Source organism: Micromesistius poutassou, assembly GCF_964030765.1.
Source record: "Micromesistius poutassou genome assembly, chromosome: 2".
In the NCBI taxonomy this organism is placed as follows: domain Eukaryota; kingdom Metazoa; phylum Chordata; class Actinopteri; order Gadiformes; family Gadidae; genus Micromesistius; species Micromesistius poutassou.
Genome location: NC_140272.1, coordinates 8,830,853 through 8,847,803, shown reverse-complemented (window position 1 = coordinate 8,847,803; position 16,951 = coordinate 8,830,853). Strand labels below are relative to the sequence as shown.

At 47.6% G+C, this 16,951-nt stretch overlaps 1 protein-coding gene across 1 annotated transcript in view; it reads left to right on the top strand.

Annotated features, from left to right (window-relative positions):
* LOC311339370 (receptor-type tyrosine-protein phosphatase gamma-like) overlaps nt 1-16,951 on the top strand; it is a gene marked incomplete at its 5' end in the record, with an annotated part of 182,673 nt that overhangs the window by 97,033 nt on the left and 68,689 nt on the right. Inside the window, 2 exons of the mRNA XM_084464745.1 lie at nt 1,818-1,966; nt 14,300-14,395. Of these exons, the coding sequence (XP_084320871.1) occupies nt 1,818-1,966; nt 14,300-14,395 (245 nt within the window). The remainder of the gene's footprint in view (nt 1-1,817; nt 1,967-14,299; nt 14,396-16,951) is intronic.

Below are 16,951 nucleotides of genomic sequence, written 5' to 3'. Positions count from 1 at the left end.
GCTTAATTTCACATATAACAAACACTGGGACAAATGTAGTTGATTTCTGTGTTTAACTGAGAAAACAGGGAGTGAAAGCATGCAACCCTAGGCTTACCCTAGACCCTAATGTTCAGCTAACTGTTACAGACTTTTTACTCCTCATACACATATAATGCCATTTACATTTCCTACTGAGAAAATACTACCTCAGGAGTAGTATTATTCTGGAGATGTTCAGGGTTCAAATGTCAGGATATGTTGTTCACACATATGGCCAATCAGGAGAATAGCAGGAGAATATCAGGACTTACACATATGTGTGAAAGCAGCTAGTGTGTGAACATTTGATTAAATTATAAAATGAGTCAATTTATTGGTTACAGGAGTTAATGTTAAATGGAAAGTGTAGCATACCATGCATGCAAATCAATTATTCAATAGCTCTTACTGTTATTCAGGGCTCAAAGTGCATTGACATTTTTTAAATGCATGGTAATACTACCTCAGGAGTAGTATTATTACTATTGGTTAGTTGAAAATAATAATAAAAAACAGCTTCTTCTGAAACTGAAAATTGTTCATTTACAGAAGCATCTTAGTGAAATAAACTGAGTGTAACAACAGCTAAGGCAGCAACCTACCTAACTATAGTCAAATAAAGCACAGGCTTATGTGAGGGGGGGGTGGGGGGCGGGGGGGCGAGGGCAAGATTGAGGATTGTACATGGCTACCTGATGTGTGAGTTTAAGATGTTTTTCTGGGTTTTTTTACCAGAAAAAGACATGATTGACATGATGAAAAATATCCTTTTCAAGTGTCAGTCACACATAGCCTACACACAAAACATTACAAAAATAAAACAACGGGAGGCTCAAGGAGGAGATTATTATAAATTTGAGCACCAAAGTGTAAAGACATTTCGGGAGGCTCAAGGAGGGTAATATTACATTTAAGCAACAAAGTGTAGTCTTGTGGTGGACTCTATAGACATAATTCACCATACTGTGTTATTGACTCATTTTCTCAGTGTTTCAGTGTTATAGGGACACTGTCTCTTTAAGAACCAGCGACTTGTGTGTTGATATGCCGGTTGGCACGATGTTTGAATTTAACATTTTTTGTATGAAAAAATAAATGACACACCGTTGTGTTGTCATCGTTGGAAATTGTCTCTTCACTTTTATCGCTATTTCTACAGTCTATAGACAAAACGTCAGAGAGTGTCGACGGCGGGGCCGGTTAAAACAGTCAGAAGGGGGGAGAGAGATATCAATATGCTCAATGAGGCGAGTAATATTTAAAAATAAATTGTTTAGCAAAAAAGTGTAGTCTATAGACATAACGTCTTAGCTGGTGTGTCGACGGCGGGGCTTTTATCTTGATCCTGCCTTTGTCTCGCAACTTCTGCGTCCGTGTGCGCGTGTGTGTGGTGTTTGTGCACGTGTGTGTGTGTGTGTGTGTGTGCGTGCATGCGTGCATGCTGTGTGTGTGTGTGTGTGTGTGTGTGTGTGTGTGTGTGTGTGAGTTGTGGGCTGCTTGGCACATGTGCACTTGACCAAGTGTGGAGGAGCAGGCCTGCTATCATAGCAGTAAGATTTGTTTTTAAATGGCATAATATCGACACAACATTTTTATATCTACATACAATTGGATGGGATTAGCATTCCAAGCGTTCCAAGACGCTTGGACATCCTACGATGTCTCTGTCCGCCCTCTGTCTCCCCCTGTCTCCCCTATGTCCCCCCCTGTCTCCCCTCTGTCTCCCCCCTGTCTCCCCTCTGTCTCCCCTCTGTGTGAGTGTGGGTCTCACGCCGCTCTCCTCTGCTCCTCCTCAGTGGCTATCATGCTGAGGGACGACTACTTCGTCCGAGGCGCCGGTCTGCCTGGGAGGTTCAAGGCGGAGAAGGTGGAGTTCCACTGGGGTCCCAGCAATGCCTCGGACGGCTCGGAGCACAGCGTCAACGGCCGCCGCTACCCTGTGGAGGTGAGGAGGGTGGGGGGCGGGGGGGGGGGGGGGGCTGTGGAGGTCAGTCCCCGTGTGGGTGTGTGGGTGGGTGGGTGGGGGTGTGCCTGAGGATGTGTGCATGGAGTGGAGGGTAGCCAGCCCCTGTATGGGAAGGATGGGGGGGGGGGGGGGGGGAGTTGGAGGATAGCCAGCCCATTTGGGTGGGGTGGGGTGGGTGGGGGGATGAGTCATTGTCCCAGAGGACGAGAGAACATGAAAACGCTCCTCATATCCCCTGATGAAACCTGGGTGCCCTACTTACAGTAGAGAAATGAAGAGTAATACAATAAATATAATATAGCAGCAGAACACAGAACATGGTCATACTCAAACTATTAAATCATAAGTATATATATATATTTTTATAATTAAAATCGTATTAATTTTTATCTGTATCATTTTTTATTTCATTAATATTATTTTTAACATAAATATTGTATAAAACAATGTTGGTAAGATCTTTCATGCAAAGCACACACCTCTTTTTCATATGTCCTGTTCAAAACAGATCCAACAGGTGTGAGCATGGTTTAGTGTACATTGTGTAAGGCACATTGATTCACCCTGAGGATTACGAGTCAGTCCAACCTTCTATCGCTGTGGTATAGCTGGCTGTTCCCCTGGGCCCTGGCATATCCATAGGAAGCAGCACGCCTTCTGGTGGAGCTTTGTACACACACAACTGACTGAGGGACTCCATTGAGTATGCAACACACATCGGGTGAGGAGGTCAATACCGGACCTACTGTCCGATACTATGTTCAATATTTTGTGTGTATGTGTTTGTGTGTGCGCATGTGTGCGTTTGTGTTTAATAGAGAATAAAATTGTGTGTGTGTGTGTGTGTGTGTGTGTGTAGCATGAGTGTGTTTGTGTGTAATAAAAATGATAGTGTGTGTGTGTGTGTGGCGGGGGGCTTCTGTCATTCCCTTGCCATTCCCTTGAAGGTGCAGAATGTCAGCCATCTCTGGTCTGGACGTAGCGCCACCTCCGCGCGGCAGCCCGCCAAACAGATGAATATGTATTGTTTGACATTTGGTAGTCCACTGTGCTGACAGTTCAAGTCCTTGATTGAATATTTCTTCCCCCCCCGCATCTCTGAAAGCCTTCCCCCTGCCAGTCCTTCTCCAGGGCGGTCCAATGGCCCCATCATCCATCTTCAAACAGCCTCACGCGGGCCTCTGGGTTTCAAAGCCGGGCTTCTGACACATTGCTGAGCTGCTTCTGCTGGGAAGTCATTCCTAGGATTGATTTGCTGAAGTCTCCCACTCTGCCAATATGAGCGCATATGGCTCTGTGTCCTTGTATTGCTAACTATAGCATTTTTTTTTTTAAGATTTATTTTTGAAGGTTTTATCCTTTTTAGTCAAGAGTAAGTAAGACAGGAAGTTATGGATTGGGGGGAGACTTGCAGCAAAGGACCACGGGCAGGAATCGAACCCGGGTCACTACGATAAGGACTTGGCCTTAATGGTACATGATCTACATATGTTGACGTCCTATACAGAGCGATGATTGGATGCATTTGTAATATTTAGGGCCGATGAGCCTCTGTAGCACCAACTGCTCCTGTAAGAGCCGCCAATGCTTGCCGTGGTGGGGGGGCAAGGGAGGGTGGCGAGGGAGACCGGACACGATGTAGGGGAGAGCGCCTGCTGGATGGAACAGCCCGGCTGCCATCGTCAGGGCTCAGCAGCAATGAGATATGAGCGGGGCCTGATTGCTTTGGTCTGGCGCGAGATCTAGCGTCGTGGTACACTGGAGAATGTTATCTGTGTTGTGCTGCGAGCGCAGATTGCCAGAGTGGGACAGGAGGCTGGCAGACGTCTGGACAATACAATAGAGAGGGCTTAACAACTAAAGCATGGACACCTGGATGGAGACCAATAGCCCAACCAAAAACACATTCATACATTCATTTATATATCTTTGTTGGTGAAGAAACAGCCGAACAGCTCAACAGATGAGAAATATGTCAATACAAAAGGCATGAGGTTTATATACAATAAGGAAAAGTGGGAAAGCAAGCGATAGAGGGGGAGTGGTCGTGGGAGGAGGGAGGGGCCACCTCTGGTTTGCGGGCGGGCCCTGCATAAATAACGTGTAATTCACATGCCTTTCCATTAAGTAATGGTAGTGTAATAGAGCCCTTGAATGACATGATGAAGTAGGGGCCCTCAGCCCAACCCCACCTGCTGCTTAAACCCTGCTGCTCATCTCTAACACATTAGTCATATGACTGAACAATTAAGTAACATCAACCTTTGTGGCTTTATAATGAGTAAAATAATACAGATGTATGCAATATGACTTTGCTATTTTGTAGAATCCACAAATATATATTTGCTATGGTTGATTGTTTGAGGTAATTTGCTTTACATTCACAACAATGCACGGTAAAAAACAAACTTTACAGTCACAGTAAATTATATACATGTACGGCCTTCGTCATTATCATACGGTTTAACATTTTGAACGTAGGTATGTCATTTCTATGGGTACAAAATGGACTCACACGTCTCACTTCCTGCATAGCAGTAAATAAAGTTGGTTTGAACAAGTCAAGCTTGTGTTTGGGTGGTGTAGGCCGCTGGGCATCTCTGTCGAGGAGCGGGGTCTTGTCACCGCTGCCTGGAGGCTGAACCCTGACAACGCTTCAGCTACGACTATAACCCCTCTGGTCTGGCTGTCGGCGCTTTGACCTCCTCTGTGCTGGGATGATACTTCAGCCTATTGGCTAAATACCAACGTCTTCCATTTTTTTCCCTTTTTGCGCTTGACCACAAGAGTAAAAAACCCATAAAAGTGCAAAACCAAGGATTGAATTCTGTGCTGCTCACAAAGGAGATCTGCTCCATGCAGAGCGTTTTACAGAGTGTCTTGTAGAGCGTCTTACAGAGCGTCTTGTAGAGCGTCTTACAGAGCATCTTGTAGAGCGTTTTACAGAGTGTCTTGTAGAGCATCTTACAGAGCGTCTTGTAGAGCGTCTTGTAGAGCGTCTTACAGAGCGTCTTATAGAGCGTCTTGCAGCTTCTCTTGCAAAGCGTCTTGCAGAGCGTCTTACAGAGCGTCTTGCAGAGCGTCTTACAGAGCGTCTTGCAGAGCGTCTTGGGGAGCATCTTGGGGAGCGTCTTGCAAAGTGCAGCGTCTTGCAGAGTGTCTCAAAGAGCATCTTGGGGAGTGTCTTAAAGAGCGTCTTGGTCTTGCAGAGCGCAGCGTCTTACAGAGCTTCTTGGGGAGCGCGTTGCAGAGCGTCTCACAGAGCGTCTTGTAGAACAGAGTCCTTGTAGAGTCCTCCTCCCGGGGATCAGGGAGTCATTTCTGTGCGTGGTGCAGCCCCCAGCCCTCAGAGCAGAACGTTATCAGCTCCGTCTCCTCGCTCCATTCATCCTGTCTCACTGGCTCTCGCCAAGCATGGGGCTTTTTATTTTATCTCCCCCCCTCCCAAGAACCAGACGTGATAAACGAGAGGAGTAAAGGATGAAAAGAAGAGGGGGGTAGCGAGAGAGGGGCGAGGATGAGTGTGTGTGTGTGTGTGTGTGTGTGTGTGTGTGTGTGTGTGTGTGTGTGTGTGTGTGTGTGTGTGTGTGTGTGTGTTTGTATGTGTGTGTGGCGCCGCAACTTGCTCTGCCAGCTTAAACCCACCTGCCTAGATAAGAGAGGCACTGTAAATTAACACTCGATAGGGGGGCTAAGCAACTAGGGTGGGGGGCCGTTGGTAAGTGTGGCTGTACAATCTCACCAATGCCGGTTCTCATTCCCACACACACACACACACACACGCACACACGCAAGCAGACACACACACACACACACACACACACAGCCACAGACACAGACACACACACACACACGCACAGCCCCACATACGCACACGCACACACCCAGCTCCTCGCCTTGCCGCAGGTTTCACAGATAAAGACGTGTCATTGATGAATGGGATTTTATTTCCCATCAACCTTTGCTGCGTGGGAAATGGAAAGCACATCCCAGCCCTAAATCATCAGATGAATAACGATAACAGCAGGGCAGCGGCTCCATTCCTCTGCCCGTTTGTCTGCTAACTGCTGCATTCACACTGTTTGTTTCCCTCAGTCCCGCTGCCGCCTCCCCACCGCCCCCCCTTCCCCGCCCGCCGCCCGCCGCCGAGGCTTAGAAACCCGCCGGGCCGTCGCACAATGAATCTGCACACGCTCCACGCTTGTTGACTACCCCATACATCCTGGACGACTGTGTCTCATTAACATGTGAATACGCCGACGGCGACACACGTTATGCACTTCGCAAAACTCAGTCAGCAGCAGACTTTACTCTAACTTAACTTAAGAACATGTGCAGGTATCACTGCTCACCATACAGTGCATGGACCAGGGCCTTAAAAACATGTCTAGTGTCACTGCTCACCATACAGTGCATGAACCACAGCCTTAAAAACATGCATAGTATTACTGCTCACCATACCATACAGGTACCCTGGTATTTATACGTATTTATTATCACCATACAGTACATGGACCCTGGTATTTATACGTATTTATTATCACCATACAGTACATGGACCCTGGTATTTATACGTATTTATTATCACCATACAGTACATGGACCCTGGTATTTATACGTATTTATTATCACCATACAGTACATGGACCCTGGCATTGTCAGCAGCATGGGGTCCGGTCCAGGAGCCACGGTGCACCGTGTGGATGTTGGCCCTGTGCCCTCTCCTCTGCCATATCGGTTCTCCTCTGCAGCTGATACATCTATTAGTCATTCGTCGTTCCAAGATAAACAGGATATTAATCTGTCATACACTGCTATTCCTTGGGAACATAAATTGCTGTGATAAAAGTTTATTTGGCGTATTGTTTAGTGTCTTTGAACCCGGCGTGCTCACCAACACTCTGTGTTAGTTTGGTTTTGTTTCGTCTTTACAACGCCATGAATCCCCACCCTACAAGCTGTTTATTAAATCAGCTGTGATAACAGCAAACACGGCCATGGTAATGAGGCGTGGCTGGCGACACACGCCATGGCCCATTCCACCTGGGCCCCGGTAGAGACCCTAGCAACCGCAAGACCAGAGACATGTCATTTACATTACATTTACATTGAGGGGATTTTATCAGAAGCGACTTTTATCAGAACCATTCATTCACACATTCACACACCAACGCCGGAGTCACCCACGCAGGTTGACAGCCAGCTCGTCAGAAGAAGTCAGGGTGAGGCCTCTTGCTCAGGGACACCACGACTAGAACTCAGCTAGGAGGACCCAGGGATCGAACTAACAACCTTCCGGTTACCAGTCAACCCGCTCTACCTCCAGGCTAAAGTCGCCCCCAAGTCGCTATAGGCTCATTCCGGTCATTTGGAAACCGAGTGAGGCACATGTCTTTCAAGGTACATCTTTTAGGATGTCAAACACAGACTGAAGGAATCATCTGAGGTGTCCTTGGGGTGCTCTCCTCTCCTCTCCTAGGAGGTACCAGGTTCTCTGTGCTTCAGAGAGATCTTCCCTTCATGGCCACTCATCTAGGAGCTAGGATACAGGAGATTGAATGCTTCTGTGGACGGCTGGCGATGACAGCCTCTGCTGTGCATCTGTACGTTTGAGTGTTGATATCCACTGTATGTGTATGGGTATGCATCATATGATGCCTCTGCATCTAAAGGCGATTTAGTTATTTTTTACCAGTTAGAAAACAATCCCATCATCCAATTGCACAGAGAACACGTGCTGTGTATGGACGTGTGTGTGTGTTTGTGCGTGCCTGTGTGCATGCGTGTGTGCTTGCGTGCATGCGTGTGTGCTTGCGTGCATGCGTGTGTGCGTGTGTGCGTGCGTGCATGCCTGTATGCTTGTGCGTGCGTGTCAGCAGCATGCCGTCAGCTGTCCGGATGAGTGGCATCACAATGAAAACATGCCAGCGGGACGAAGGGAAAGGGGGGAATTGTTCTAAATCACTGTCGGCTGGAGCAGAGCTAGCGCCGCGCCGCTCGCCCGGCACAGGAACAAAGGAAATGTTTTCCTCTCTCTCCCTGTGACTGCAGAGTACAACAGTAATTACCTCCCCTCCCCTCCCCACACTCAACAAATAAATAATCAGTAAATGACAGCATCCCCACCTCTCCCTCTCTGCTGTGGTCTCATTAGGCCCGCCGCCCCTTCTGATCAGCTTATCTTATGGTCACATCCCGTCCCTCTCCTTCCCTCTCTTCCCCCGTCTCCTCCTCCACCGCTCCACTACTCCTCCTGCTCGTTTTTTTGAACATTTATGTTTCAAAGCTAATTGAAGACAACCGCTCTGTAACACTTCCCCCCCACTCCCCCACCCCTCCACCCCCCCCCCCCCCCCCCCCCCCCCGCCGTCTCCATCCGTCTCTCTGCTTGACTGCATGAGCATCCGGCCCCAAAAAGAGTGAGTGTGTGTGTGAGCACGCTGTAAAAGTAATTCATAGACCTGCCAGTGCGGGGATAAAGTGAAGGGACTGGAAGGATACACACACACACACACACACACACACACACACACACACACACACACACACACACAGGCACTACACACAGACCTACACACACAGTCACACACACACACACACACACACACACACACACACACACACACACACACACACTCCCACGCACACAGAGACATACACAGACACAGACACAAACACATGCACACACACAGACACACGTGAAGGATAGACACACACACACACACACACATAGTCACACACACATGCACACACACAGACACACGTGAAGGATAGACACACACACACACACACACACACACACACACAGTCACACACACACAGTCACACACACACACACACACACACACACACACACACACACACACACACACACACACACACACACACACACACACACACATGAATCTTGTTGTTCGTTTTGTGTTGTTGTTTTTTACTTTTATTCCACACAGAGTGAGCAGTGCCACACACTCCTCGTGAGGAACATGGAGCAGAATAGAAAAAAGGCCAGTGGTGACACTCTGACCTACTTTGAAGAAAATGCATTTAAGCGGTTTGCTGTGCTTGTGTGTGTGTGTGTGTGTGTGTGTGTGTGTGTGTGTGTGTGTTTGTGTGCGCAGGTGTGTGCCAGGGTGAAGGTAGGGCAGGGCAGGGTGGGGTAGGGTGGTTGGGTGGGGATGAGGTGGAGCTGTGAGAATACACACAGGACAGCCAGCAGTGACTTCAGTCCTAATGGACCAACTTTCTTCTTCTTTAGTGGTGCGGGGCCAGGGGGTATGAACCACACACACACACACACACACACACACACACACACACACACACACACACACACACACACACACACACACACACATACAGGCACACACATGCTGACAGAAGTGTGCATATAAATAGACACATACATACACACAAACACACACACACACACACACACATACATGCACAGCCAGTGGTTGTAAGGACAAGCACATCCTGCGGGGATACGTGCCCCAGGAGGTTTAGATCACTGCTCTGAGCCCTGGGGGGGGGGGGGGGGGGGACACACCACCTCCCATTATCCTCAGATAAGCCCCCACCCCAGGGGTATGCTGTGGGTAGACAGCATACTGGTCTACCGGTAGACCAATCTGTTGTCCACCGGTAGACGGTTCAGGACAGGGATGCTCAGAAAACATACGTTGGTTTATCCATATGTGCATATGGTTTGATTTGAAGTAGTGGGGGGTACCTGCTGTTTCGGGAGCTGGTAGAGTATAAATATTATTAGTATTAATTAAGGTTGTTGCGTTGTGACTGCTCAAGTAGATTAGGTTTCAACAAACATAATAGTTCTGTTTTTCTGCTGTACCTTCTGATTTGGTTTGAATGAAAATGAGACGTTGTGATACTGTTTGGAATGCTTTGTACAATCAAAAGCACTCCATGAGAAAATAGCCTATCAAGGAAAAATAGAAAAATAAATCATCTCAGCTTGTGTTGACCTTTCTGCCAGCAGTCAACAGTAATGCTTTGTGTTCATGTTTCAGTAAAACAAACTTCCAACACGGCCCCCCCACCCCCCCCCTCCACTCCTCCACTTACTTAATTGTATATGACAGGATGGAGATTGATGGATAAAGTTGAGGAATTGCCTTCCAGGACTGAGTCTATCCATTTTCTCTGGCCTTTCCCGCCCTGCAGCTCATAATTGAATAAAGCATGAAGTCAGATGAATTGAATCTGTCATTCAGAGTTGGTTCAAAGACTGATGGGAGGAGCCAGGGGCCAGAGAGCTTATAACAGCTGGAAGTCCACATGACATTATCTGAGTCTGTTTGGGTCTTATCATCGCTCATATACACCTTCATTAAAGACCAGCTCTCTTAAACTGATGACACCTGGACCCTGATACCGCTAAGGTTACAGGACTATAGTGTTGTTAGTGTTGTAAAGTATTAACTAATTAAAGGTATTATTAGCACTATCAATCTTTCTACTTTCTGTACTGATCCTTCTCTGCTACCCAGTCAGTACCAGCACAGCGACGTGAACGATTGCTGACGTGACCTAGAAATCACTAAATCACAATGTTGCCCAGGTCATATCCCACAGACATACTGGAGATCTTCAAAGTTTGGATCAACATAAGAAACTTCTCCAGCAGCGCCCCCTCTATCTAATGGCCCACTGCCCCCCCCTGTCCCTCCCCTCACCACTTAGAGTATCCATAATAATGATGTATTAAAACATCAGCCGCACACGCTGGCTGATGAATCACCTCCACCTGTTAGTGCTGGAGCCGGCCGGGTGCCAGCTGACCCGGAGTGATGCTTCATGTGGACCAGGTCCCTGCTGGACTGGGACCACTGGTGGGGCAGGGGTGGCTGGGGCTGTGGACCAGGTCTCTGTTGGACTGAGACCGGTGGTGGAGGGGGGGGTGGGGGGGCTGTGTGCGTGCTGATGTAGACTTGCTTATGTGCGTCTGCTGATGTGCGTCTACTTATGAGCTTATGCAAACACAGAGGTTGCAGATGCAATATGTTGATGTTTGCATAGCATTACAGTCAGCACACACTTACCTGGATCCACGTCAGACCCACTTCATAGGCTCTCTTAGTCTCCCACAGCTCTGTGGTGGAGGGGGTTCACAGTGGGACAGATTCAGACCTCCTTCCTGTGGTGGAGGGGGATCATAGTGGGACAGACTCAGACCTCCTTCCTGTGGTGGAGGGGGTTCACAGTGGGACAGACTCAGACCTCCTTCCTGTGGTGGAGGGGGATCATAGTGGGACAGACTCAGAGCATCACATCTCTGCAGGCAGTACGGCTTCAGGCGGCGGGGTAAAGGTATACGGGGTCTCGTTGCTGAGACAGGACATTGTGTCTCAGCCAGGACAGACCAGACCTGCAGCGCCCGTCACTTTCAGTAAAGTCTCCACATTGGGGGGGGGGCTGTTCCTTCCTATTGATCCTCACCACCACCCAGACGCCCAGGGTGGAGGAGGTCTGCTGGTTGGAGGATGTTCAGACTTCCCCTCCCAGTGTGGAGGAGGTCAGATGGGCCAGGGGCCTCTGATTGCTGGGCGCCTGTGCCCCATAGCGGCCTGGCGGAGCCCCCCCCCCCCCCTCCAATGGGCCGTCTCCAGACAGGACCGCTAGAGCTTCCGGCCAGTGCTCCGGCAGGAAGCATGACATGGTGTAACAAGTAGACCCCTGCCCGCTCAGAGCAGGGGGAGTCCCGTGCTCTGCCACTTCAACGGCCAGAGAAATAGAAGAGGGTAGGAGAGTGTTTCGGTGTGAGAGGCTGTGAGGCGGTCAGACTCACAGCCAGACCCCATGCCATATTCATTTATTCTACCCAGGAGCAGAACCAGGAGCAGGGTACCCCTACACCCCCTGGGGGCTGATAGCTAGATGGAAGACAGGAGGATGCCTCCTTCATCTGTGTGTGTGTGTGTGTGTCTCTCTTTCGCTCTCTCTAGCTCTCACTCATATCCATCTCTCTTTTCCTCCAGCTGACACTCAGAACCCAGAACCTTGTATTTGACTTTAAAGTGTGTTTGTATGTCATCACATTCTGTCAGTTTCTGAAATATTATCGGAAGAAAACAAAAAAGGGGGGGACCCCAAGCTCCTCTTCAGAGGGCACAGGGCGGGGGTCCCCATGCATGGGTGGGGGCGCGGCTCCACAGGGGGTGGCCAACACGTATGGGGTGGGGGGTCAGAGCTCCGCTGGGGGGGGTGCTCTGCATCCGAGAGGGTTAGGGTTAGGCTTTTCCCCGTACAGCCTAACGCTACAGTGTGTGGCGCCTCTCCCCTTCACAACATCGCTCATTACATCGCTCTGAAGCAACGCCTGCTCAGAAGATGACCAAGTGTGTAGTGTCCTGTAACCATGGAAATAACCACCTCCCCCTCCTTCCTGGAGCAGGCAGTCAAAGTGCTTTTAGTCTCAGGGTTTTGAATTGAGCTGATAAAGGGGGTTAACGGATTTAGCTGCAGGCGTTTCCTCTGCGTAGCTGTGGTCCACAGGCTTGGGGCGCCAGGTCTGTGCTCCAGTGTGTTGGAGGAGTAGGGGATCATTGACATGCATGGGACTGAGTTGGAAAATCAAACATTGTTTAGATCCAACCATAAAGATATTCATTGTCATCGTTGTCATCATCATCATCATCATCATCATCATCAATTACATCATTGTCATTATCATAATCATCATTATCATCATCAATAACATCATAGTCATCACAAAACAGGTCATACAAACTAGGACTTTGGGAGTTTGTGACCTGGGACTCAACCACCATTTGTCTGTAGTAACATTAACAAGTAGTAATAATAGTAACAGGTATCTCTCGGATCTCTGCAGGCAATACGTATGTAACGGATGCCTAACCAGGCTAACCAGGATCAAAACTGCTCATTTTCACAATTTTCTCAGTTCATTCTAATTTTCACAATTTTCTCTGTTCATTCAATGTCCACCTGTCTTGGCTCTGTGTAAACCCTGCAGTTCTTTGTTTTGATTCATCTGATCTCCGGTTCCAGAGAGGAGAGTGTTGCTTTTATGAACAGAGTCTGCTGGAGCTGCTGGAGCTATTTAATGGGCCTCTGCTGAAAACTCAGCAGCCTCGCTATCAGCTCTGCTAGACAAGTGTTTACTGCGCAAACAGATGAGAAAGGGATACATACAGCTTTTTGTGCCATACAGCCAAGGATTAGCACGCCGCTGAATATGCTACTCCAGTAATATTGACAATGTTGATTTTGGCAAGTACTAGGGACAGAACATGGCTTTTGGCAGGAGACGATGTGTTCTCCTACACAACAAAATCTGCCAGAGCTTTTATATAAACAATTGGACAAATGAATATGCACACACACAAACATACACACTCGCATGCATGTGCACACACAGACACACACAAACACACACACACACACACACACACACACACACACACACACACACACACACACACACACACACACACACACACACACACACACACACACACACACGCACACACGCACACACACACTGTGACTCCATGTTCCCGCCCCTGTTGTTCTCATTCCCTCTCACTCAGGGGTGTTGAGCATTTGGTTCCCATTTCAAAGCGCTGTGTGTTGAATACAGTGTCATGTTCAGATGGCCGGTATCTGCTGCCACTGGGCTGGGCCCTTTGGTGCCAATGATCTGTACACACACAGCAGTACTGTATTGATAAGATATTATAAGACAACGTTTTTTTCCTGGAAAGTGGGGTTTTCTTATATTCGGGGTCTAGACATTTAATATATAATATACATGTACATGTACATACATATACATGTTCATAAAAAAATGTATTTAGATATAATCTAGATTTAAATATTTTTTTTACAAATTTGAGTCTTGAAAAAGGGGGGTGGTCTTATATTGGGGTGGTCTTGTGCTGGGGTCAATACGGTGTGTTGTTCTGCTATGAAGTCATGTCACATGCAATAGTTCTGCTTAACATGGATGCTCATCAGCAGCTTGTTTCCCAGTAAAGATTAGTTGTTAACTGAATGTATTATTTAAAGAAAATATAAAAAGAGAGAAATTCTACTCTATTGGGTACTGAGTTGTTGTGCCGCATCATAACGTATCAAAGAGTGTGTCGATTGATGTGAACCTTCAGGGCCCCTGGAGAGTCTTCACCTTGAAGAACGCGTGTGATGAACACATATGAGACGAGGTCGGAGGGGGGGGGGGGGGCGGGGGGGCGTGCTGGTCTTCATCTGGACCTTGGGAACAGGTTGGGGAGAGAATCTGACACCCTGCTCTGCTCTCTCCTCCTACAGATGCAGATCTACATGTACAACTCGGACGACTTCGACAGCCTGGCCGCGGCCATCCGGGAGAAGAGGACGGTGGCCGCCATGGCCGTGTTCTTCCAGGTGAGTGCTGGGTCCCGGGTCCTGGGTTCCCCAGCGGGGGGGAGGCGCCGGGTGCATTGTGTCTATAAGCCGCTCAGCACCGTTCTCCATTGGTCCTCCAGAGCAGCTCTGAGCAGTGTGTCAGCATTCAGGTGTTGGGTTTTCGTTCTTTCTTTCCCATGCAAATTCCCACCAATTCCAGAGCGCACACTCGCTGGTTGGCCCTTAGGTTGGGAAACTGTTCTTTTCAGGTATTGTTCAGAAATCAGGGACTAAAGTTGAAGGTCAGAAATGGTAAGTGGGTTAAGTTTATAAATTCAGACATGCTATTTCATTACAGAGTGTGCTACCTTTATGTGTACATGGCATAAAGGAAATGGCATTGCGTTGGGTTAAGTTTAGGTATGGTTAGGTGGGCCATACCTGAAAGTATTTCTGACAACAGACGAATATCCGCCCTGTGAGGAAGCACAAGAGGTGAACTATTCAAGAGGAGTAGATCGATGGAAGGGTATCTTAACACTGTACTCCACAACGGAAGGGAGACCACTCATATATACTTTCTCCCTTTCGGCCCATTGGTTTGAGTAGTGGGTGTACTGGTATCATTGTTAACTCCATCACTCTCAATTGGCAGGAATAAAAGTTCATTTGAGGCCATTGGTTGCCTAAGTGGGCTTTAACTTGGCCCATTAACCCTGTGTTAATATTCTCCCTCTCACTTTATTCCCTTTCCAACTCACTCGGAAAGGGGAAAGGGAAAATTGTCTCGCAATATGTGAACATTTATTTTCTGTCCACAGTCAAACTGAAATTGGCCTTTCAGGACTAATTTCCTCCAATTAGAGCCCTCCTACTCTGACCTCATGTCCCCTCGATAGTGTCAAATGAGGCTGCTAGCTGTTTTCCAAACACTGCGTTCATTTTTAAAAGTTGCTTTGAGGAACAAACAGCCCCCCTCATCCGCGGGAGTCCGCTGCTGTCAGGGAGGCCAGTGCGTGAGCACTGCTGAAACACCTCACCTGAGGACCCCAGCAGGGGACCAGGTGACAGAGGGACATCACCCGGACACCAGGGGGTTGGTGAGGGGCGACCACAACGTATTCAAACAAAATGCTCACCTGACCTGAAGGGGCAAAACCATGGTGGTCCCTCCTGCTTATCTTCTGGAATATTCCCCCCGAACCTCCACCACTGCATGTTCTCTTTCTATTATATTCATTCTATTTACCCTTTCCCTTTATTTGTTTTATATTCTCTTTTTTTACCATCTCTTTTGCTTTAGCCTGGCCCAGGGCTGCCTGGCCATCTGTTTGCATGGGATTAAAGCGTTCCGTGGCAGACCATAAAGATTGATTTGAACCACTGCCCCCTAATAACTAGGCGTTCTGGGATCTCCTGAGGTTCTCTCCTAGGTCCTCTCCTAGTTACCCTCTTTGGTCGCCATGCAAACATGACCTGTGTTTGGGCTCCATTCCTCAGAAGGGCATTCCTCTTGATTCGCTGATGCTCTCCTTAACCTGCTCAAACACAGAGTTGTCCTGTGTATGTGTTTCATCTGGTGGTTGGAACTAAAAGTAGTCAAATAAGAAAAATACATCCAAACTTTTACATATTACACCTTACACAATACAGGCCACCTTACACTATACAGGCCACCTTACACTATACAGGCCACCTGGCCACCTTACTCTATACAGGCCAGTACAGTCCACCTTACACTATACAGTCTACCTTACACTATACAGGCCAGTACAGGACACCTCACACAATACTGGCCAGTACAGGCCCATGAAGTCTATGGAAAGGGAGGAGTGGGGGGGATCCTGTCACCCTTGTGGCAACCTCACTTTTACACACTGGACCTTGAAGTGAGGAATATATACGCCTTCCCACATCTACATCACTACTAATTACTGGGTACTGCTGCAATTGTACATTTAAAGGTATTTCCGGCCTTTAAATGTAATTTATAAAAGTATAATATGGCACTGAGAGTATTCACCTTAGATAAGCTCACAGAGAATATCTAACTAATGATTTTACCTAAACGAATAATGAAATGCCCTTTATTAAGCATTCTTAACCCATTGTAAACAGTTTGTAAATAATCTTAAGAACCATTATCTATTATCTTGTTATTAATTGATAACTTACGAGAAGAGGCTCGCTTATGAGCATTCATGTATGAACAGTGCTTCATAAATGAGGATTTGACTGTTTCCTACTGCTTCACTAATGCTTCAAAGATGCCGTTATTCTGAAGTGACCTAAACGCTACACTTTCAGTCTAGCCTTGTTTGTTTATTATTGACAACATGTTGACAAAGAGCAAATGTTGACCCTTAATGTCTGTAGGCTCAGTCATTTACTTTAGTTTAATTAGTGTTAAATTGTTTAGTTATGATTATGCCAGCCTTTAATAGCTCCAAGACTTTCAATACAACCCTTTATGAATATTTCATGAATGGAAGGTGACAGCTAAAGTGTCATCTCATTGTGGCCTGCAAACTGCACTACGTACCTCAGCCATAGGCATAAAAGGTATTTCATTTATTTTGAGGTTTTCGAAATGAG